At 46.5% G+C, this 24,242-nt stretch overlaps 1 protein-coding gene across 2 annotated transcripts in view; it reads right to left on the bottom strand.

The window, feature by feature from the left end:
• Positions 1-24,242, bottom strand: part of Rasa3 (RAS p21 protein activator 3) — a 110,370-nt gene that overhangs the window by 60,620 nt on the left and 25,508 nt on the right. For both annotated transcript variants that reach the window (NM_009025.2, XM_006508734.2), the window contains one exon: positions 3,938-4,055. In NM_009025.2, the coding sequence (NP_033051.2) occupies positions 3,938-4,055 (118 nt within the window). The remainder of the gene's footprint in view (positions 1-3,937; positions 4,056-24,242) is intronic.

The following is a 24,242-nucleotide window of genomic DNA, read 5'->3' on the forward strand; positions in this document are numbered from 1 at the left end:
TTTCAAACTTCAGTTTCCTTTACAGCGATGTCTACAAGCAACTTAATTCATTCACCAAATTGTCCATTGAGGTTGTCACACTATTCATTCCTACAGCTGCTACTTAAAAAAAAAATGTCCTTCCTAGCCTTCTGTCCTCCAGCAGTGTGTTTCCATCTGTCACCCTGACTCTGTAGTTTTATCACTCCAGCCATCCCTTCACACACACACACACACACACACACACACACACACACACACACACACGCAAGCAGGCTTTCTTTGTACACCTGGCCCCCTTAGCTCACACTCCTTGGAACTTTATTTAGGGAAGTTCTTTCAGACTGACAGAGATGACTGGTTTTGATTTGGTGGGCACATCATTGCCCACCTAGATCACATGACTGTGGCTTTCAGACCACAGATGGGGACACAGCATCAGGTCGAGCAGCACCTGCTACGGCTCACTTCTTCCGAAAGCTACTGTCATACATACGTGACCCAGCGCGGGGCTTCGGGTGCCAGTCTGAAGGCCTGCTAATGTAAGGAGGACTGCTTGGCTACACGTGAAGTAGCCACACAGACCCACACCTGAAGCTCCTGTCAGTCCTGCCTGTGCTCTCTTCTGGGACTACCAATCTGAACAACAAATAAAGAGACAGGAGCCACCCCTTAGCTGGCATATTCCATCAGCAGCCTAAAGCAGGATGGGAAGGGAAAAGAGCCCCTCACCCCAGAGTCTGACTGAAGTCTCTCACTAGATGAGAATCAAAAGTTCCAGGATCATTAGAACTTTGCAAAACGAGAGACAATATTTCTTTCTTATAGAGGTATCTAAAATAAGAACATTTGCATAGCGACTAACTTTGAGTAGAAAGGGCACCACCCAGTAAATTTACCAGTGAATTGGGACTGTAGGGGCACACAGTCACATTAAAAATCTTATCAGGAAAACAGGGTACAAGGACTTACTGGATACATCAGACCATGGAAGGATGCAACCCCCTCCCACGAAGGTGAGAACGCCAAGCATGGTGGTAACCCCAGGAGCAATCACCTGACTCCTGATGCACATCAAGCACTGAGAGACTTTCTAATCTTCCCAGGAACTCTGTCTTGGCTTGATCACCACTGGTGATATGGCCTACTAGAACTGCTGTCTGTCTGTCCACCTGTCTGGACCTGCACAGTCCATCTGTCCCCACATGCACTCCCTTCTTGTCACCTCATTCCTGAGGCTCAAATCTGATCTTGCAGCCTGACTCTCCTACAGCCCTCTGAGCTTCACCCTGGCTTGTTATTATACCAATAAAGAGTTATTTTTACTTTTTATCAGTTTCACTGTTCTCAAGACTTTTGAAATCCCATGAGCTCTGCTGCAGTGTAGATACATATGTGCATACATACGTGTATGCATGCATACCTACATATTTATATATGCTGAGTGATTTTTAATGAGTAATCTGAGAGTTATTATTAGTTATTGAGATTATAATAAAAGAATCTGTGTTCACCTCTATCAGGGCTAAATGGAACTATAGAGTAAATTGTTGTCACCAAAACCTGTCTGAATTTATTACTTTTCTTACATTGTATACATCCCTGAAGTAGCATCTTCAGGACACAACCTTTTGAGATGCGACTGTAGAAGCCACCAAAAACACACATTGCAAAGCCACTCTGACACAACTCTCTTGAGAAGCCTACACTACAAGTAGGAACATGTTACCCTTTCCCCGAGTGTGTCTCTGTCAACGTCAGTACTGACACATAAGTTAAAATCCCCTTCTTTCTACGAAGTTCTAATCCTGCTTCATACTGATTCACCTGAGAATTCTACGACAAAGTCTAAAGTTTCTCCTTGACCCACGTAGAAGTCTCCGAAAAAAGTAGCGCACTGTTTCCAGCCCCTACCCAACTGCTACTGACACCTAAGGTAGGGAATCAACTAAGAAAACAAGTCGGAACCAGAAAGATGGCTGGGGGTGGGGTGGGGGGGAGGCGGGGGCAGGAAAGGACTTTCCCCAAACCTCACCATTTGAGTTCAAAACTGGGACCCACAGAGTGGAAGGGGAAAACCAGTCCCCACAAGTTGTCCTCTGACCACCATTCATTCCTGAGCTTTGACAAGTGCACCCCTCCCCCAGTATGCATATGTAATTAAACAAAAAGAGCCCAGACAAGAGCTTACTAAAGCTGTCTGTAGGGAAAGAGTGCCTGCAAGGGGTCATCAGTGTGGGGTGGCCCACACCTGAGATGCTTATCAGAAGGATTCTTAGTCAGCAGTTCAAGAGGGCAGCAGATCTAGTGCTCACTGTAAATAGGACCCTGACCTACGGCTGGTCTCCATACCCACTGCCCCGATTTGGTGCTTCCCACACCCGAAGCACCACATCTAGGCTCCAAATCAGAAACAATGACTCCTGTTTCTAAACCTGCCAGTGTCTGGCAAGCAGCTATGCTTTGCCTATCACAGGGGTCCCAGGCGGTGGACATCCTTCCTGCTGACTTCCCCACACTGCCATGGTCCCCAGGGTATATTGATGGGCTTCTACCAGTACAGTGCTCAAACAAGAACATGCTCAGGTAGCCACAGGTGACGGGAGGGTAACACAACACCATTTTTCTAGAGAAAAAAAATTACCATCCCAGCATCAATTTCACCGACCTCACAAGCATTCTTCAGCAGACTTGTCTCCTGACAATATTTTTCAGGGTTTATTTTTGTTTTTTCTTTACAAAAAAAATCTAAAGTGTGCATAAATAACAACACAAACAGCTGTAACCACGGGACCTCGGCAGGGTGGCTTCAAGGCAGACAGAATGGATACGCCATCCACCTCCCTTGGGGCAGGCAACATTAGTGGTTTTCCAAAAATTCAACTCATTAAGTCATCAGGACACGCTGTTTGCTGCCACTAGGCAAGGATATAATTCGGCTGCTAAAAATGCTCTTAAAAATCAGAGCAGTGTTTTGAGACCACACAACCCATAATTCTAAACCCAAAAGGTGGAGTCCCTGGCTCCAGATTGTCTCCTTTGATCTTGAAGAACCGCAAGGGAGGCTGGCACGCCTGCCTTGATGATATTCTTGGCTCCCTTACTACCTCCAACAGTTAGTACCCAGCCTCCTTGCTATTTCTACGCTCACGCTCAGATCACTGCTAAGGGCTCTACAGTGTCACTTCCTGTCCCCACATGCTCCTAGACACAGCCCAGACTCTCCTTAGACTGGGAGCTTGTTGTCAAAGCAAGGACTGAGCCCCAGGATGCTGGGGCAGATATCCACACTAACTATTCATGCTAAAGGCAAAAGCTCTTGTCCTAGACCTCAAACTCATTCTCCTTGGCTGACCCTCCCTTGCTCAGAATGTGCCAATAAAGGCTTTCTGGACCTGTGTCCTCGGTTAACAGCTCTGTGTACCAAGCAGAGGAAGCTTTAACATATCTCCTCTCTTAAAATCCTCACTTGAATTCCTAATGCAGACCGTTTAAAAACTGAGAACTTTGCAGATATGAATGTTTGGCCTACGTAGATGTAGTGCACACCTAGCTCCCGCAGAGGCCAGAAAAGGGGGCCATTCCCTGTAACTGAAGGTGAGGATGGTGGTGAGCCACTTTGGGGGTATGAAACCCAGGCCCTCTGCAGAAACATCGACCGCTCCTCACTGCTTAGTCATCTCTCCAGCCTCATTTGCAGGCTTTCCCAAGAAGTTCTTCTCAGGTCTGGGGGGTGGGTGGGGGGGGGAAGATGTGGGTTCAAGAGTTTCTCATACTTCAGTGCCCTGGAGAGCAGGAACATCAGGCCAGAGATGCCTACTATAGCCCGAATCCAGTGGGTACTTCTTCACATGAAAACCTCACATGGGCAGCCTGGCACTCAGAATCAAATAAATAAATAAATAAATGTAAAAATCAAATAAGTAAGAATCTAATAAAAAGGAGAAGTGGACATTACCAGAGTGACTTCTCGACAATTTTGGTCCGGAAAACCTCCTCCTGGTCCAGGTTCACAGTGCAGTAGCAGTCCCTCATCTTGTTTGGCCCCGGGTAGGAAGGAAGATTCTTGGCTTCACCTAAAGAGTCAATGAGACACGGATCAGCTTAGCACAGATTGCTCAACATATATATATATGTATGTGTATATGTATATATATGTGTGTGACACACACACACACACACACACACATATGTAGTCACATATATCGTCAAGCTACCACACAACAGTCAGCGCCGCCATCACCCGTCACTTCACAAGCAGACCTGTGCCTTCACCTTGCACACTCACTCGCTCTTCGTGTGGTTTGGTCTTCTGAAAAGTCAAAACATTGTTTAGAATCACGTTTGTCACACATCTATCTTCCTCTAGAGCAAATGAGGAGAACGTACCACCCCAAGTCTGCTTTTCCCCTTGGTGTATCCAGGCACCACTGAGGAACAAGAATCCCTGTCTTAGGATGGAAGACTGTTGTGTGTGTGTTTTCCCACATTGGTCCCTTCCATTTATAAAAACGTTAATCAAGGTAAAAGACCCACAGAGTGCAGTGCCGTAGCCATCTCAAAGTATAGAAAATAGGGTAAGCGTGGTCACACCACTGTGCGCCAACGCCTCCACCCACCATGGTCCCCTTTATCTCATGTTGGACATCTTCCCCTTTCAGCAGGGCCTGCCACGCCTCCCTCCTGTGTCTCCTGCACCTCCCAGCTCCCAACATTCTACTTCCTGTCTGTGTTGCTGAGGCTCTGTGTCTCTGACAGCTCTAGCAGCTGCCCCTGTGAAACTATGAGTATCTTCTGTGACTACCTTACTTCACTTAGCCTGCTGTGACACAGATGCAGAATGTCCCCAAAGACTCATATAGGACACAGGGTTGGTCCCTGGGGTGGCACTACCGGGAAACAGTGTAGCCTTTAGGGATGGGGGCTTTGGATAGGTTTTGAGATTGTGCCCTCGAAGGGTTGTGGGACTCTGGTCTGCCCTCTCTCTTTTGCTTCCTGGCCATGAGATGAGCAGTAAATGTCACCAGTGTCATGGCCATGTCCCCAGATACCTAAAGCCACGGATCCACGCCGTCTCAACCTGTAATCTCCAAGACTGCAGAGCAATTTATGATTTTCTTTCTTTCAAGGCTAAATACCAACCCATGTTTGCACTTAAAAAATTTTATCCATTCGTGTGTTAAGTGGCTTTTTATGTTTAATTGTTTCATTATGGCCAAGATAGCAGTAACCACAAGGACTCATTTTTCATTCACAAAATTAAACTATAAACTCCAACTATGATTTGCCAGTTGGGAAAAAGTCTAGAAGGAGAAGCCTGCTATGGCCCCTGCTTCCCTACCATGGGCCCTTCTTCCTCTGAGAAGCCCTACAAAAGTTCTGAATGTGTTTGGAGATTGCAGGAGATTCTGAGGCAGCCAGTGCCAGCATGCACTGCAGAACATTCTTGTCATCCTGCAGCTCTCAGCCCACAGATAAGTCTAGGCGGTTTTCCAAACACACCCATTAGTTCTTGGGCCAGAAGCACAGAACAGCTCTGGACATGGCGCAGCCCAAGGGTGAACGACACGAGTAGCAGCTTCCATCCTAGACACTGGCACCCATCTAAGCGCAGTCAGGTGAAGAAATACCTCTGAAATTCCCTTGCCTTCTAAAAGGGAATTTCCCTTGTCTGAGTCGTGCTGGTTCTAAAGGAACCTGGCACCAGATGTCCACGTACAGCAGTTCACTGGAATAGAGAGAGGCAGGACACCATTCCATCACATCAACATAAGAGAAGAAGGGAAGTTGAAGATTCAGTTTCCAAGGTTCTACTGTTGCATAGCAATTTCTTATAAGTTTAAAGCTTCCATCCTGGAAAGATGCTCCTCAAGACTCAGGAAATAAACAACTCACAAGTCTCAGGAAGTCCCTGAAACTTACCAGAATTACACAGTCCCTACCAAGTCTCCCAAGATTATTTAAATAGCCAGGTCTGCTTAAAAGAGGCTCTCCCAGTTGTTGAACTGCCAGTCCTGCAAAAATCTTCAGGTTTCTAGCTTTTGTGAGTTGTCGCCCATGCTTGGGTGGGTTTTGTTGACTCAGCTGCTTTGAGTTGTTCCTGCTCTTGTACATAACTCCTCATCTATACTCCTGTAAGTAACCCCAGTAAACTTAAGCTGGATTTTGGTGATATCAGTGCCAGTTAGCTATTAGATGAGTAAATATTTGTTCATGTCTTCCCTGGAGCAGTGCTAAAAACAGCCAGCAAAACATGAAGTTACACACTGGCACCTTTCAATACCACTTTATGTTGGTATTGACAAGCAACACAATCAGCTAAGCCACCGCAAAGCTCTACACTCAAGGCTGAGTCAGACAGCACCAGTCTTATTCTCCTCAAATACAATCAGGCACATATGCTCAGCTTTTCTGAGAAAAAGAATTCAACTAGAAATATACCAACTTACAAACTGGTCAACTAAAAAGTCCATAGAGCATCTAGCTCACTTTTAAACTTTTCATTAAGGTTGTTCTCCTGAGACATGGAATGAAGAAGGTTAGCAAGAGTTTTTTCTAACAAGCAATATTTTTTTATATTGCATTTTCTTTCTGATGACCTATATCAATACATGTTATCTCTTGGAGCTGCCCACAAGTCTTAACATGCATGAAGCTGTTTCAACAGTGGGTGGATAGAGTCTATTTGGTGCCTCAGTTACCTCTTCCCCGAGAAGACAAGACACTGTGCTCTAAATCTGACCAGTTCAAAGATCTTGGAGTTTTTTCATGTGGGGCTGTGGGGGAGCTTCACTCTAGTAGGTGAATGCTCTACCACTAACCTCCATTCCTAGCTTTTTTTTTTTTTTTTTTTGAGATAGAGTCTTGCTAAGTAAGTTGTGCATGCTGGCCTTGAGTTTGTGGTCATCCACTTTAGCCTCTTGAGTATCTTGGATTCCAGTTCTTCACCACCAAGCCCAGTGGACCCTGGAGTTAAAGGCCCAGTATGGAATCAATTATGGACAATAGTGGTTCAGAGAAAAAAACATAAGGAATATTTCTTGCAGCCACCCTCACCCTAGAAACACAGCTTTCCCAGAATGTCCACTTCTTCATGGGTAGACTCAAGACATGGCCAACATGCTTGAGGTAAAGCTGAGCCCAGCCTCCACACTTCAGGAGACCAAGCTCTGCTGGTTTCCCAAGACATGGCAGCCTTAGACTACATACATCGTCCATGGGGCCCACAAGGAATTCACAGGCAAGAACAAGGTTCACAGCTTCTACGCTGAGCTAAGCTACAGGTACCCTTCTGAGTCTACAGTACCTTCTTCATCTCCTCCCAAACCGCATAGGTTTCTTTTCTTTTCTAAAAGATTGGCGTATATTTGTTGTGCATGGCATTGGTTTTCATAAAGACAATTTATATGTATATAAATTATATGTATTAATTTATATGTATATGATATTCATCCCAGTTTTACCCTTTCTCCTTAGTGCCCCCTTCTGCTCTTCCCATTAGTCTTATTTAATCTCTCAGTCTACCTTATGTTTTCATATCACACACACACACACACACACACATTCACACACACACACACTCTCTCTCTCTCTCACATACACACACACAGAATCCTTGAAGGGCCAGGCGTGGTGGCACAAGCCTTTAGTTTCAGCACCCACCTAGCATTCAGGAGGCAGCAATCTCTGTAAGTACAAGGCCAGCCAGGTCAGCATAGCTACAGGACAGCTGAAACTACACAGTCTACCTGGTCTCAGATTAAAAATAAAGTAAAATAAAATATACTGTTAGGACCCACAAATAAGAGAAAACGTGGTAGTTGTGGAGGTTTGGATAAGAATGACCCCACAGGCTCAGAGACTTGAATGCTCATTTATCAGGGAGTGGCACTGTTTGAAAGGATTAGGCGATGTGTCCTTGTTGGAAGAAGTGTGTCACTCGGGGCAGGATTTGAGGTCTCAAAAGCTCAAGCCAGGCCCTGGCTCTCTCTCTCTCCTGCTGCCCATGGGTCTGATGTAGAAATCTCAGCTACTTCTGCCTGCATGACACCATGCTTCCCACCATGATGGTAATGGACTGAACCTCCGACTCTGTAAGCCAGCCCCAATCAAATGTTTTCCTTTATAGGAGTTGCTGTGGTCATCGTGTCAGCAACAGAACACTAAGACAGCATCCATCTTTCTGTCTGTCTTACTTAATATGAAGGTCTCCACCTTCCAGCACCTGATGGAAGTTCACTCTTCTTTATGGCTGAATAAAATCCCACTGTGCATGCATGCAATCTCTTTATCCATTCACTGCTGATGGAGCTTCAGGCTGAGCTCATGACTTGACAGTTAAGGACAGTGCTGCAATGAACCTGGATGTGAGCAGAGCATCCCTGCAGTGTGACCCATGATCCTTTAGTTAAATGCTCAGGAGTGGGACAGCTGCGTCACAGGATGGTTCTCATTTTAGTTTAGTTGTGGAGTTTGTTGGGGAAACTCCACAAAACCTGGACAAACCTTTATGCCCATCACCAGTGATAAGGGTACCTTTCCCTCTGTGTCCAGGACAGAATTTGTTTGTCTGAGTGACAGGCAGTCTGACTGTGGTAGAGTGAAGTATCAATGTGGTTTTGGTTTGTTTCCCTGATGGCTGGGAAACTCTTCATGTTTACTAGTCATTAGTACTGGGCGGTTTGAGAGCCGTGTTCTCACTTCATTAGCCCATAAGTTTGCTGGACTGTTCGGTTTTCTGGTGTGTGTTTTTAATTCGTTATACATCCTAAATATTAATCTTTTATCAGAACTTGATCCTATGGAGATTTTTATTTTCTATTCTGATAGCTGACTCTTCTTTTGATAATTTTTTGCTGTGCAGATGCTCTTTAATTTCACACAACTCCATTTATCAATTTTTGGCATTACTTAACAAGCCATCGTAGTCCTTCTCAGGAAGTCTCTGGCTATGCCTGTATCTTAAAGTGGTTTCCTATAACAGCTATAGATTTTGAGTTCTTATGTTATCACCTTTGGCCCATTTGGGGTTAATTTTTTTTTAACAGATTGAGAGATCTACCTTCATTCTTCTATACTTAGAGATTCCCAGTTTTCCTGGCACGGTTGGTGAAGAGCTGTCTTTTTTATAATATATGTCTTTGGCACCTTTGCCAAAAATGTACATAGCTGGAGCTATGTACGTTTATGTCTGTGAACTTGAGTACAGTTTTTTTCTAGTTCTGGTTAATATTGTCATTGGGAATTTTAAGAGAGTTTTAACTGTGTGTGTGTGTGTGTGTGTGTGTGTGTGTGTGTTTACACACATGTGGCTGAACGCATCTGTGTGCACAAATGTAGTGGCCAGAAGAAGGTATCTTATTCTCTCAGAGCTGGAGGCGTAGGCATGTAAGGGACAGCCATGGGTGATAGGATCTGACCTTTGGTCCCCCATCATCAAACAGCAAATCTCTGAACTGCTGAGTCAGCTTCCCAGCCCCTCGCTGGCATTTCAATGGGGATTGAATTGAGTCTATAGGTTCCTTTTGGCAATACAGCCATTCTTCACAATGTTAATTCTGCTAATCCATGAGCACGGGAGGCCAACCCTTGTATCTTGTGTCTTCTTCAACTCTGTTCATTAGTGTCTTTAAGGGTTTTGTTGTAAAGACCTTTTACCTGTGGTCAAGTTCATCCCTTGGCATTTGTAATCCTTTCCCAATCTTTTGATGGCCTTTTTGTCTTATTGACAGTGTCTTTTGCCTTACAGAAGCTTTGCAATTTTATGAAGTCCCATTTGTCAATTCTTGATCTTACAGCACAAGCCATTGCTGTTCTGTTTAGGATTTTTTTTTCCCTGTGCCCATATCTTCGAGGCTTTCCCCCACTTTCTCCTCTATTAATTTCAGTGTCTCTGGTCTTATGTGGAGGTCTTTGATCCACTTAGACTTGAGCTTTGTACAAGGAGATAAGAATGGATCAATTCTCATTCTTCTACATGATAACTGCCAGCTGTGCCAGCACCATTTGTTGAAAATGCTGTATTTTTTTTCCACTGGATGGTTTTACCTCCCTTGTCAAAGATCAAGTGACCATAGGTGTGGGGATTCATTTCTGGGTCTTCAATTCTATTCCATTGATCTACCTGTCTGTCACTGTACCAGTACCATGCGGTTTTTATCACAATTGCTCTGTAGTACAGCTTGAGGTCAGGCATGGTGATTCCCCCAGAGGTTCTTTTATTGTTGAGAATAGTTTTTGCTCTCCTAGATTTTTTGTTATTCCAGATGAATTTGCAAATTGCCCTTTCTAACTCAGTGAAAAATTGAGTTGGAATTTTGAGGAGGATTGCATTGAATTTGTAGATTGCTTTAGGCAGGATAGCCATTTTTACTATATTAATCCTGCCAATCCATGAGCATGGGAGATCTTTCCATCTTCTGAGATCTTCTTCAATTTCTTTCTTCAGAGACTTGAAGTTCTTGTCATACAGATCTTTCACTCCCTTAGTTAGAGTCACACCAAGGTATTTTATATTATTTGTGACTATTGTGAAGGATGTTGTTTCCCTAATTTCTTTCTCAGCCTGTTTATCCTTTGTGTAGAGAAGGGCCACTGATTTGTTTAATTTTATATCCAGCTACTGCGTTGAAGCTGTTTATCAGGTTTAGGAGTTCTCTGCACCCGTACATTCTTGATATGAAGCCCACTTGAACATGGTGAGTGATACCTTGAATATATAGGCAAATTCAGTATGGAAGGATTTATTGTCTGCATTGGCGTCCCCCGGAGAGACTGGCCTATTGCTTTATTTGTTACTGTCCAGTGTGGTATCAGTGTAAGACCAGCTTCATAAAAGCGAGTTCAGCAGAGTGAGTCCCCTGTCTGCCTTATGGGATAGTTTGAAGAGCACTGATGTCAGCGCCTCTTTAGCAATGCTGCAATTCAGCTGAGACTCTTTAGGGCCTAGGGTTTTATCACTCGGGAGTCTTTTTTAAAGGTTGTGTAGGGGGGGTGGCTGGGGGGGGGTGTTTTGCCTGCGCGTATTTCTATGTATCACATGTGTGTATACCCCTGGAGGCCTGAGGTGGGCGTTGGATTGTTTGATCCCCTGGGACTGGAGCTGTAGATGGTTGTGAGCTACACTGGGGTACTGGGAGCCCAAGCAAACCCAGGTCTTCCAGAAGAGTGGCCAGTGCTCTCAGCAACTGAAGCATCTCTCGGGCCCCGAATGCCTTTTTAACACTGTCAACTTTACTGCTTGTCATATATCCACTATGGTTTGTTTTTGCTGTTGTTTTTGGCTTAAATTTGGTAGGTAATATGTGCCTAGAAACTTATCAGTTTTGAGTTAGATTTTTTTCAGTTTATTAGCGTGTAGGCTTACAAAATATGCCCTGATAATCCTCTGAAATTCATTGACGGGCTTTTTTCTTTTTTTGCAGTGTCTCCGTTCTCACACCCCACCTCTCCCCACTCTTATCCATCCTTTGCAAAACCCTCTCTCCATTGCATCGTTTCTTCTGTCCATTTCCATTTTGTTCATTTCTGTCCTGATCTTGAGTATTTCTTTCCATGGGTGGTCGTAGGTTTGACTGTTGCTTTTCTAAGACCCTCGAGCCTGTGCATCTTATCGGACACACTGCACCCATGATGCTGTGCGCTCATTTCATTCTGGAAATATAGACCGCCCCCCTCCACCCCTTATTTCTTCAATAATGACTTGTTGTTCAATGGTATGGTTTTCAAGACCCATGAGTCTGTCCTGTAGTTTCTCTTGCTGCTGATTCCAAGGTTTTATTCGCTGTGACCACAGAGAACACAAGCAATAACTTCAGGGTTTTTGTCTTTATTAATCCTTGCTATGTGTTGTAAAATGTGGTCCATTTTACAGAAAATTCCACAGGCTGCTGAGAAAAATGTGTGTGTTGTAGCATTTGCATAGAATATTCTGTGGACAGCCAGCAGGTATATTTTATCCTTTTTTGGTTTTCTTTTGTGGCAGGGTCTTGCTATATAGCCCCAGCTACCTTGGAACTCACCCTGTGGAGGGAGCTGAGCTTGAGCTCATAGAAATCCACCTGCCTCTGTCGCCAAAGTGCTAGGATTAAAGAGGTGCACCCCCACACCTGGCCCCTACTTCATTTTTTTAATATTATTAAACTCTAATGTCTCTTCATTGAGTGTGTGCATTCGTGTGTGTATGTGTGTGTGTGTTTGTGCTTGTCCATGTCTGTGTGCTTGCATGTGCATGTGTGTGCTTGTTTGTGCATGCATATCCGTGTGTGTGTGTGTGTGTGTGTGTGTGTGTGTGTGCGCGCGCGCGCGCACTGTTAGGAAGAGCAGATTACTGAAGTCCACCACTATTACTGCATAGAGGTCAATCTCTGCCTGAAGATGGTATGTAACACTCACACGTGGACTGCTACAGTCCCTGGGAATGAATAAGCCAGAGATGGCTGAGGTGTAGCTGTCCTAATAGGTGGGTGACAGTGGCAAGGCACAGGTCCCATTCGAGGAGCCACCTAAGTAACCATGCTCACCGTTGCGGCTCCAGGAACCACATCTCCAAGCCTTGCTCTGTGCCGTGGGATTTCCAAGACTCTGAAAACACACTGCCCGAAGTACAGCTTGAAAACCAGTAAGATAGACTAGTTGGACTAACCCAAGTCTGAGTTTGAGGAACTGGGAAGGACTGGGCGGAATGCTGTTCCCTGCCCCCCCCCCCCAGTCTCCTCTAAACTGAGGAGGGTGGGAAAGGCCACCTGGAACCCAGGCTCTCTGCCAACTAGAGTCTCTGAATCAAAAATTGGGCCTTGGAGTTTACATCTGTCAAGATCGTGTATTTTAACAACACTGAAGTGTTTTTCTGAAAAGAAGGCTTTCGCAATTAAAATTTTCTATTCTTGGAACCTGTTTTTACTGCCTTGTTATTCTAGGGAGTCCGGACTTCTAAATCACATTACACACTCCGTGAGCATGCTGAGCTAGACAGCTCGGGAACCACAAGCCTCCAACACAGAGCCGGCCCTTGGGAAGAGGCCCACGCCACATCCCCGATCCTTCCAGTTCCACAAAGGCCAGGAAGCTCTTGACAGTGAGAAAAGCGAGCACAGAATAAGACTGTTGTGTGGAAATAAGGAGGCTGAGAATTGCAAAGAGAAAGAAAAATTACATCTACCCATCCCTAGCTTGTGGGAATAGCATTCCAGTGGGCTTCTGGGAAATGTGGTATAACATACTTTTCTGATTTTATTTAAAAATGAAATGCACCAACTCTCCATGAGGGATTTGCCAGACATCTTATGTAGGTGATATTAAATAATGAATCAGACACAGTAATGATGAGTCTTCCGTGAAGACTTTCAAAAGATGCAGAAATGACGCCCGATTTTGTACCCCATTAAGAACAGCTACAGCATGGCTAAACTACAAGTTCCCAGACAAGATTTCTCAGCAGAAGAGATGGGTACTAATCAAGGGGGATTAACTCTGGGTTGTTCCATCCTTCCACCCATGCTTAGAAGAATCCTGATAAACGCGTCCTTGGAGCCTCATCTCTCTGCTGGGCTCTGAGAACATCGGTGGGAGGAGCTTCCAAGTCAGCAGTGAGCTGTGGAACAGGCCCCTCCCACCATTGCAGCAAAGGACTTTCCCTGCAGGTTTGTGCCTTGGAGGCGCTGCCCATCCATCTCTTCTACTTATTGGTCTCTCTCTTGAAGCCTGAATCCCAGTGACATGACCGGGCCTCAGCTGGTCTTTGCGTTCTGACTCCTGAGCAGCACGTGGGAGACTAGTACGGAGACGCTCAAACCCTTGAGATGTGGAAAGGGAAGCCCTGTGGGAGTTCGTCAGGGAACTAGTGTGGCTGCTTCTAACTTTTTGAGATACAAAGTAAATGAGAGGAGCAATCTTACAAGCCAGGGAACATAAACTAATCTAATAGTGATGAATATTCACAAAAGAAGAGAATACTCCATGGGCACATCATCAGCAGACTGACACGCCCACGAATGGTCCACATCCCACCATGCTGCTAGGTCCCCTCTGCAGCTCTACTGCCTTGTCCCCATGGCGGACCTCTGGTTGCCATGAAGCTGAGGTTGGACTGTTAAGCACACAAAACTGCTTCTCAACATGAGTGTCATGGAGTGTGTTAGCCTTCAAATTGTATCCATCAAACCTTTTCCAGCCTCATGCTGGTAACAGTGACACTTCCCTCATCTGTCAATGTCCCAAGTGGCTTGGTGGGTCGAAGTATTAAATCCTGAAATTTTTTATATAAATTTCACATGTATGCATGGGAATCTATATCTATATATCTATACATATTAGAATACAAGTATTGCTAGTCACAATGTGACAGCTTCAGATATCAGATCTCGTTCACACCCACATTTTCCCCATAATTTTCTAAGCCCAGACTATAAACTAACCTGCCACCAAAGAGTCTAATGTACCCACCCTCAAGCTGCCACTGGGCCCAAGTCAGGAAGGCAAGATACACTCCAAGTGCACACAACGGTGGCAACAGGTGAAGCATCCAGGGAAAGACAGTTGGGTATTTGCCACACTCCCTCTGCGTGCAACATATTCCATTCGAGACTATACTGCAGATCTTAAACAGAACTGTGTATGTCAGCACATCAAGAACTTTCTTTAGATCCTGGTGTGGCAGGAGGTGCCATGGCAGGTTAGACCAGTTACCTGTGTGCACGTCTTAATGTGTGCCAGGACCTGCCTGGGAACTGAGGCGGGAGCTACACAACAAAGACCAATGGGGTAAGAATTACGTGGGCCACTGTGGAAGCAGACACGGGGACCCACAGAACGCAGGCACGCTGCTCCACTATCTTCTGTCTGATTTATGATGGAGGACGACGGGGCAGCTCCACCGTTAACCAGTCACTGTACTGAACGCACAGGAGCCTCTTTCAAAGCTGCCCTTTAGTGAAGGATAGACCACCCCTGAAGGGTCAATGCCTTGTTCTGCCACCAACTTCCCAGAGGATTAGAATACCGGCTTCTCCAGTAACACACCGTCAGCTGCCAACCTTCAGGCCCCCAGATATGTGGAGGTATTGCTCATATTCACAGCTGCCCTAAACTACAGCCCCAGGTAGAGATGCCGGGACAGGGCTCTCTCCAGCTGTCTGCACATGTCAACACAATAGCCGTATATCACATCCTGTCTAGCCCTCAGGGGCCATCTACACCACAGCAGCCACAGATGGGACCTGCTCATTCAGCTCTATAGGCTCAAACTGGAACGATGGGGGAGCCTGTCCTGACCCTGGACCCATGACTGTTGTCACGATGACTCTGCTCCCTCCCAACTCCTGCATTTGCTGAATAAAAATGAAGGAACATAAACACCTACAGGCTTTCATTGGATTCTGGTCTCATTACACCTCTGCTTAGCACCCCCACCAGCCATCCCCACCCCCACCATCCACCCACTGACTCCCAACAGCCACACCTCCAAACACCTACCAGTCACCACCATGACCACCACCAGCCATCTCCATCCCCACCATCCACCCTACCCGCTAACAGCCATCTCCCACCAGCTATCCCCCACCAGCCATCCCCCCAGCCCTCACCAGTCACCACCATGACAACCACCAGCCATCTCCACCCTCCCACCAGCCACCTCATCCCCTACCAGACACCCACAGGCCACCACCAGCCATTCCCACCCCGCACCAGCCACTACCACCAGCCACCCCCCAGTCCCCACCAGTCACCAGCATGACCACCACCAGCCATCCATACCCCCGCCAGCACCCACCAGCCATCCCCACCCCCACCAGCCACAGTACACAGTAGTTAGGTCCCAGGTGTCATTGGCTTCCAACACAGTCCGAAAGGTGCAGCCACAGCGGGTCTTTGATGATGTTCTCTGGGTAAGGCTGTGATCAGCTCACTGGGCACTAGGGACCTGCATTATATACCGAGAATGAGCAAGCCAATCTGAGCTCCTGGGTTGCTGACCTCTAGCTGAATAAAACCCCCAAAGTAGATCCGGGTACATTTTAAATAGTATTTAAGATTAGGTGTCACTATCATTGTGCTACACTTAGGAAGTGTCACACTGCTATGGACACACAGGGCATACCTAGGACAGGGCTGCAAAGCATCTGCTGCTGCTGAGTCGTGTGATGCCTTGCTATCCAAAGCCCATGTGGGTACCCACGGTGTCCAGCCACGCTGAGCTCCAGCTACCGCCTCCACCCTCGGGCCCAGCCCAGCTAAGTGGCTCCTCTCACAGCCCTCAACCCATGCCACCTCTAAGGTCATTCTCTTGAGTCACCCTAAACTGCTCCTTCCCTCTCAGAGCTTAACCCCTTGAAGGAAGGGAGTCCCTATAGCCAGACACTCCAGAGTTCAGGAACAGGAGGCTAAGTGACTCTGTATCTGTGGGTTCCTAACCCATCTGAGTCTCTGTGCTGTTACACTGCTCCTTAAATCAGCGAATAAAAAGCAAAGCAGGAAGGAGGCCCGGACATCACCAGGGACTGTCACTCAAAGGCTGGGAAGCTGCAGCTCTCGCAGCCAGGGGCAGTCAGACCTGGAATGCAGGCCCTTCCTGTCTCCCAGGCTCCTGTTGCAATTACACTTTGGTCTTAGTCACTCACGGCACAGCCATTTCTAGAGAGTTGTCACTAAGCCAGTGGGGTGGGAAGCTCCGGGTAGCTGTGAAGGAAGGAAATAAAAGGAAACAGAGGGGGCTGGAGGATGGCGAGGCTAAAAAAGGAATGGTGTGGGGAGGCTAAGGCCAGCGCTCTCTCTCTCTCTCTCTCTCTCCAGAAGCTCCCAAAAGCCCCTGGGAGGTGTGCCCAGGAAGGCCATCTGAATAAAACCTGCTTTCCTGGGGAAGCCTGTGGCCCCTTCAAAAATGACCTGAGGGCAGGGAGGTGACAGGAGGTGTCAGAATAATGCAGACCAAGGGCAAGTGCCAAGTGAAAGGAGAACTCTCTCCTTGTCTCCTTGTGCAGGGACCAATAGAGAAACACCTGCCTGCTTGAGAGAAAGCAGAATTGGGGGGGGGGGCAGGATGCCAGCCAATTCTAAGGCTCCCCAGCACGGCAGGCTGCAGCAGCTAACTGTTCTCTGAGGTGAGGTGTGAGGGACACATTTTGTATATCTCTTGTCTTGGGTGTTTGGTTTTTTGTTTTGTTTTGTTTTGTTTTGTTTTGTTTTGTTTTTTAAATTTTAACAGCTCTACTGAGACAACATTTCAACACTGCACAGCACACAACTGACTAGTTCCCAGGAGAGCAGCAGAGTTACGCAAGTGTCACCAAAGCCAATGTGAGAACATTCTTGTCCCCTGGAGGAGGCCAGTCCTGCTGTCCCTTCCCCTTCTGTCCCTCCAGCCCGGAACCCTACACCATGTGGTGACATTTCTTCTCAGGGTTCATTTACATTTTAGTGGCTCCTGACTGGGAGCGGCTTCTCTGGGTGATATCCTACTGTGAATGGACCATGGTGACGGTGACAGTGATGGTGATGGGTGTTGGAGTTGGAGCAGCATCCATGCTTTCATTGCACCAGAATGAGGGGAAGGAAACACTCAGTGGGGTCCAAGATTAAACCAAGTGCAGCCACAACCTGCACCCTCAACCAACGGAGCCAACTCCTGCCTCTTCAACAGCCCAGCCTCCCTGCCATTTCTGAGCAAATCTCCTCCAAGCTGTCTGCTGGCTCCCTGCTGAGAGAGAGAAGGAAGCCAGCTGCCATCTTCACTGTCAGAGTGGGCACTTTGCTCAAACTGAGTCCCTGCTTTCTTTCAAAGTCAACTATTACATATCTTGATCCCCATCTACAACATCAGCTTCATCCATCCGTCTGTCTTCTGAGAACCAGGTGTCATGCTCTACTCTGGGTCAGGGGTCCCTGGAATCCATGGTAAATCACAAACATGTGGGCTAGAGAGATGGCTCGTTGGTTAATAGCACCGGCTGCTCTTCCAAAAGACCCAGGTTCGATTCTCAGCACACACAAGGCCACTTACACAACTGACTGTGCTCCACAGGCTCTGACAGCCTCTTCTGGCCTCTAAGGGCAGCAGGAGTGCACGCAATGCACAGATACACGTGCAGGCAAAAACACCTGTACACAAAAAGTATTGACATTTTTTTAAACCCAAGTGTCACTCTGGGGTGTGGTCCGAGTCACTCACTACATTTCTGGCCAGCCACTGCCATCCATCCACCCGACTTCGTCACTGCCCACCCCCTTTCTGAGTTGTTTCCCCAGCGTCTACCGCATCCAGGGTGGAGACTGGGACCCCCACCACCCACAGGTCCTGGCTTGGGGCTCCCGTTTGCTAGCTTCACACTGTTTGAATTCCAGTTTTACACTGGCTTCCTTTTATACTCCTGCATACAATGTTCCATTACAGGGCTCTTTAAAAGCACCAAGTGGCTCGCATCTCTGTAAGCACTTGCAGCAGAGAGCCCGTGAGGGGTCTGAGGCTTAACCTTCTCCAGTAAAGGGCACTTTGGTTATTTTCTATCTTCTGCTGTTACCAAAAAAGCAGTAATTAAATAGACCTCTATAGATTCCATTTCTGTGTGATAAATTCCTAGAATTAAAATCTGATGCAAAATTCATTTAAATGACCACATTGCTAGACAGATAAAAGCACCAGTTTCCCATGGCCTCTCTATGGTGTCCATTTATGGTATATGTCTGTTTATTACAAAGAGATTTTTTTTGAAGATCTCTAACCCTATGCCATTAATTCAAAAGTTAAAGCCATTTCCTGGTAAGCAATCTAAACTACTTATACATAACACTTCTCCCCAACTCGCTCTTCTTCCCCCTTAGGACAAGGGACAGGTACAGACAGGGACTGCATTCAAATTGTCTAATGGGATCCCTGAAGCCATAGTTTAGGGACATCTACATCAGACTCATTATCAAAATCTCCATTTCCCCAGCGTCTTGTGGACCTTACTTCTAATTTACTGAAGTTCCTAGGTGTATGTCAACCTAGGCAACCTTCCTGGGCTATGAGGTCACTAGAGCCCTCCCTGACCTGACAGCCATCTCTGGAGGAACCACAGATCTCAGACAAGATGTCACAGAGATGTAGCAAGAGCTCCTCCTCCATGTGCAGTGTTGATTTTGAGTCAAGGAGCCGATCTGGGAGACACTGCATTTGGGGAACCAGCCACGAGGCACTGAGACTAAGACAAATTAGAAGCCCTTACCTCCCCAAGGCAGTACAGAGCATTGTCAAAGCACTGTTAATAGTATATTTTATAGTGTGTGTACATATGTATTACATATTCTATTGTATACTATATGTACTATATATACACATATACATGTATAGTATAAATATACAAATGCATATATACATATAACATATAATGCATACACATGTATGCATATAGTATATAATATATAAAATGTATATATACATATAATACATAATGCATGTACACATATATGCACACATATATAGTATATAAGGTATAACATGTATATATACATATAGTATATAAAACATATATACCTACATGTGCACATATATAGTATATAATATACATATATGTGCATATATAGTATATAATATATAATGTATATATACATATATGCATATATAATTATATAGTAGTTTATATTGTAAGCATTCCCTTTGATTAAAAATTTGTCATCATCCCCCCCGCCCCCCTTCCCTGGGACAGCATTTCTCTGTGTAGCCCTAGCTGTCCTGGAATTATGTAGTCCAGGCTGGCCTCAAACTCAAAATTAGAAGGCACAAGGTTCGCCTGCCTCTATCTCCAGAGTGTTGGGAGCTAAAGGTCCCAATATCGGAAGCCTGTGCAAGACTCCGTGCACACAGGCTACAGATCCCACTTGCCTGTGGCTGATCCCTGTCTGGCCTGCCCTCATTGCCGACAAATGCCAAGCCATAAAAATGGTACCAAAGGCCAGCCCTGGGCCAGCTTCTCATCCACCTGACTACTCTCTACCAACAACCAGCTCATTGCAAACAGTGCCAGGACCACCAGTCCTGACCTGGGGACAAGGGCTTCCTCCTGTGACAAGCCTGCTTCACTTGGAGGTCATTCACCCTCTAATTTTGGGGAACTCTTTTCTCCTCTTTCTCCTTTCCACACCATTAGCTGAAGGAGTCCTGGACTGGATGTGTCGAGAAGATTTAGCAAAACCTTTTCCCGTCTTCTAATCATCAGAACCTGGCCTCAATTCAGCTGATACAAAAACAAAACAAAACAAAAACAATGACAACAACAACAACAACAAAAAACAACAACAACAACAAAAAACAAAAAAAAAAGGGAAAGAAAAGAAAAATCTAGAACCAATGTTAAATGGATGGCTTCTATTTGATCATAAGCCTCTGACAAGAAGGGAAAACTATTTAAATATTTACTGGCAAATGACAAAATGTCCCAGCGCCACAACTAGAATGCTCTCTTATGGAATTAGATGTCAGTCACATACTGCTCAGGTTTAAGGGGCCCTGAGGACTGCTCCAGCCAAAGCCAGGTTTTTTTCATGGAACACAAGGCAGTCTGGCTTCTCAGGCATCCTGTGGGTACTCTAGGCTATCTTGGACACTTCCTGGGAGACTTCTGAGCACAGAGAGGACACAGTGTAATGCCAAACTCCTGTACAGCAAGAGACAGCATGCATGTGTAACCTTGGTGAAGACACAGGGGTAGCTACTCAGTCACACTGTACCAGCGACATGCTTCATCTGCAGAGAGGGGGAGGCCATGCTCTCATTAAGGGCCAATAAAATTCCTCCTTCCCTTCCCTCCCCCTCCCTTCCTGTCCCTATCCCCACTTCCCTGCTGTCAGCAGACAGAGGCAAGAATAGTCAGACAATTATCTCCCCTCCCCTCCCCTGTCTCTCCTCTCCTCCCTTCCCTGATGTCAACAGACTGAGGCAGGAATAGTCAGACAAACGGCTCTGGTGACAAAGAAGGACCTAGTTGTCACAATCCCAAGAAGCCCTATAATCTTTGAAACTCAGAACAATTGTCCCCCATACACACAGGGTATGTCCGCATAGCTGCCCCCACTCTGGGCATTCAACCTCAGCCTCGCCCTGCCCCCAACGCACAGAAAGCAGTGGTAAGTGAAGAAGAGCCAACGGCACTGGTGTCTGGGAACAACAACCTCACACAGTACAAAGGCTACATAGGAAGGCTACCCACAGCAGGAGAGCAGTGACTGTCAAGTCACATGCCTGGCAGAAGCTTAGTATATGTGCTTGTTTGGTACTGTGGATAGAAGCCAGGGCCTTGCACAAACTTAGCAGTGTTCTATCACAGCGCTACACTCCTAGCCCTAGAGTTCAATTGTAAACAGTTTTGCAACTCAACAAAGGAAGCCAGAGACAGACAGACAGACAGACAGAAAGACAGAGACAGAGAGAGAGAGAGAGAGAGAGAGAGAGAGAGAGAGAGAGAGAGAGACCCAAGGACCTAAACAAATACTTCCTCAAAGAAACAGAAAATGTCAATGTCATTAGTCATTACAAAATCTCAACCCAAAACCACAAGCTATCACACTTCACACAGGGCACAAAGGGCAGCTACAGTTTAAAAGAGAAAAACAGAACAAACAAACAAGCAAAGCAGAGAATGGGGAGAAACTGAACACGGAGTATTGTTGCTGCGACAAAAGGAGACAAAGTTGCAGTAGACAATGGTCCCACAGGGCCTCAGTTACACGAGTACCAACCCTGGACCACGGATAGAGGACAGAGAGAGGGGGCAGGGAGGGAGAGGAAGGAGAGAAGAGGGAGGGTGAGAGGGAGGGATGGAGGAATAAGGAAAGAAATGAATGGGATGGGGAGAGAGAAGAGAGCGGAGAGAGAAGGAAGGAAGGGGGAGGGAGAGAGAAGAAGGGTTATAAGTGCTGAACCGAAATTGTGGCTATGCTTAGCCACAATACCCAGCAGGTGGGAATGGCCCACGTTCCTATGGAGGCAGGAGTTGACAAACCACAGTCAGTCACCTGGACAGGCATGCATGATGCTTCCGAAAATGACAGGGTGTTCTGGGAGTGAATTTTTAAAAGATTAACTAGATATCCATAGCGGCACATCGCAGCAGATGATTAGTGGAAACTGTACACTTTAAGATGAATGGGTTACTGCCGCAGTTTTCTGAATTCTATGTTGTGGGCCATTTGCAAAAAATTTTTTATAGTTTTATTTTGTATGCATGTGTAGGTGGGCGGATGTGTGTGTACATACACATGGAGGCCAGAGATCCATCCTGAGTGTCGTTCCTCAGGAGCCATCTGGCTTATTTTTGAGACAGGATCTCTCTCTCCCTGGGGCTCACCAACTTAGCTAGGCTGCTGACCAGAGACCCAGGAATCTATCTGTCTCCATCTCCACAGTGCTAGGGATAAAAGCGTGAGCCACCATGTCCAGCTTTTTGATGTGGGTTCTGGGGTTCGAACTTGGGTCCTAATACTCCCAAGGCAGACACTTTGCTAACTAAGCTATCTCCCTGACCTCGTGTGAAATGCAGTTACCTCCATATGGACAGTGGCCGCCACCCACACTCGATTTCATACTCCCTGTACCTGTTCACACTCTATCCCTCATCTTTGTAAGGAGCCAGAAAGTGAAGAAAGAAGCAGGTCTTTGGGAGTTTATTTTTAGCTTTATTATTCTCTCACCTACCCAGTGGAATCTGACAGACATTTGGTAAGCTCGGCTCAAGGACACTCCCATACATTCACAGTACTCCAGCTGGGATGGACACCACCTCTAATACCCTCACCTCACCTACCCCCCCCCCACCCCACCACCTCCCAGCTCAGCACATACATTGCAGGATTCTAGAGCCTCCCTTTGCCTCTTCTTACAGGCATGGAAATAAAGTATGAGGCACACACAGGCTTCTCTTCATCTCCAATGATAATAAGCTGAACTAAATTGGCAAGAAGCCCTCATCTGCTTTGGTGAGTCAGTCATGAAGCCAAGTAAATATTACTTTGTATTTCCTGAGTCCTCATGAGTGCACACACACACACACACACACACACACACACACACACACACACACTCACACTGACCCCGCCACCGTGGACCTCAGAAGGTATCTGTGCTGGTTAGTTTCATGTTAACCTGACATGGGCCGGAGCCATGTGAGAGGAAGGAACCTTCCATCAAGAAAACGCCTCCATGAGCTCAGGCTGTAGGCAGGCATGTAGGGCATTCTCTTAATTACTGACGGATGGGGACGCGCCCGGTCTACTGTGGGTGGTGACACCCCTGGGCTGGTGGTCCTGGGCTCTATAAAAAAGAAGTCTGAGCAAGCCATAGGGAGCGAACCAGTAAGCAGCATCCCTCCACGGCCTCTGTGTCAGCTCCTGCCTCCAGCATCCCGCCCTGCTTAAGTTCCTGCCCTACTTGCTTTTGACACTGAACTATGACACAGAACTGTGAGCCAAGCAAACCCTTTCCTTCCCAAGATGACTCCTTCTGGTCACAGTTTCAGCAGAGCAATGGTCAGCCAAAGACAGGAGCTAGTTTGAGATTTATTTATTTTCAATTATGTTTTACCGAGATGTAATTCACTAGGATACAATTCTCCCTTGTCAAGTCTGTACCTTTGACTGTGTCACAGAGCAGCAGAGCCTCACTGTGTGAGAGGCCTCATCATCTGAGAGAGCAGAAATCAGCACTACTCCTTCCTGTCTGTGGGGTTACCAATACCACGGATGCTTCACATAAATGGACAAATGTATTCCCTTTGTAGCCAACTTCTCTAACAGTACTGTGTTTCTAGGCCCTGCCGTGCATTGCCCTGTGTCGGGCTTCACTCCACTGCTGCCAGAGTCACGGCAGCAGAGAACACAGAGTAGACTCAGGAGAAAGCACCATGAGCAACACTTCCCACCAAGAACCCCTGGCATGTCTCCTGAGCGCCCAGACTTCCTCCCCAACCCCCTTGAGAGTCTCAGGTCCGAAGGGTACCCAGCCATTCTATTTTACTCATGGATGCCAGATCAGGGTCATCCTCCTGCCTCCAGTGACATCTATGAATTGTTCTCCCTACTCAGCGTCACCTGCTTCTTGCCAGACACTTGACATGGCTTGCTGCCGGACACCTAGCTCCCAGAATGCACCCCACATGTCTCTGATAGGACTCTCCTTCGTTACCATGTAGCTGTTCCCAGACAGAAAAACACTCACAGGAAGAAATCTTCCCAGTAAACCCACATCCAAGTCCTCACCGACTCAGATGAGGGCCCACCACCCTCCTGGTGTCTCAGTC

This window comes from Mus musculus, chromosome 8, assembly GCF_000001635.26.
Source record: "Mus musculus strain C57BL/6J chromosome 8, GRCm38.p6 C57BL/6J".
NCBI lineage: Eukaryota > Metazoa > Chordata > Mammalia > Rodentia > Muridae > Mus > Mus musculus.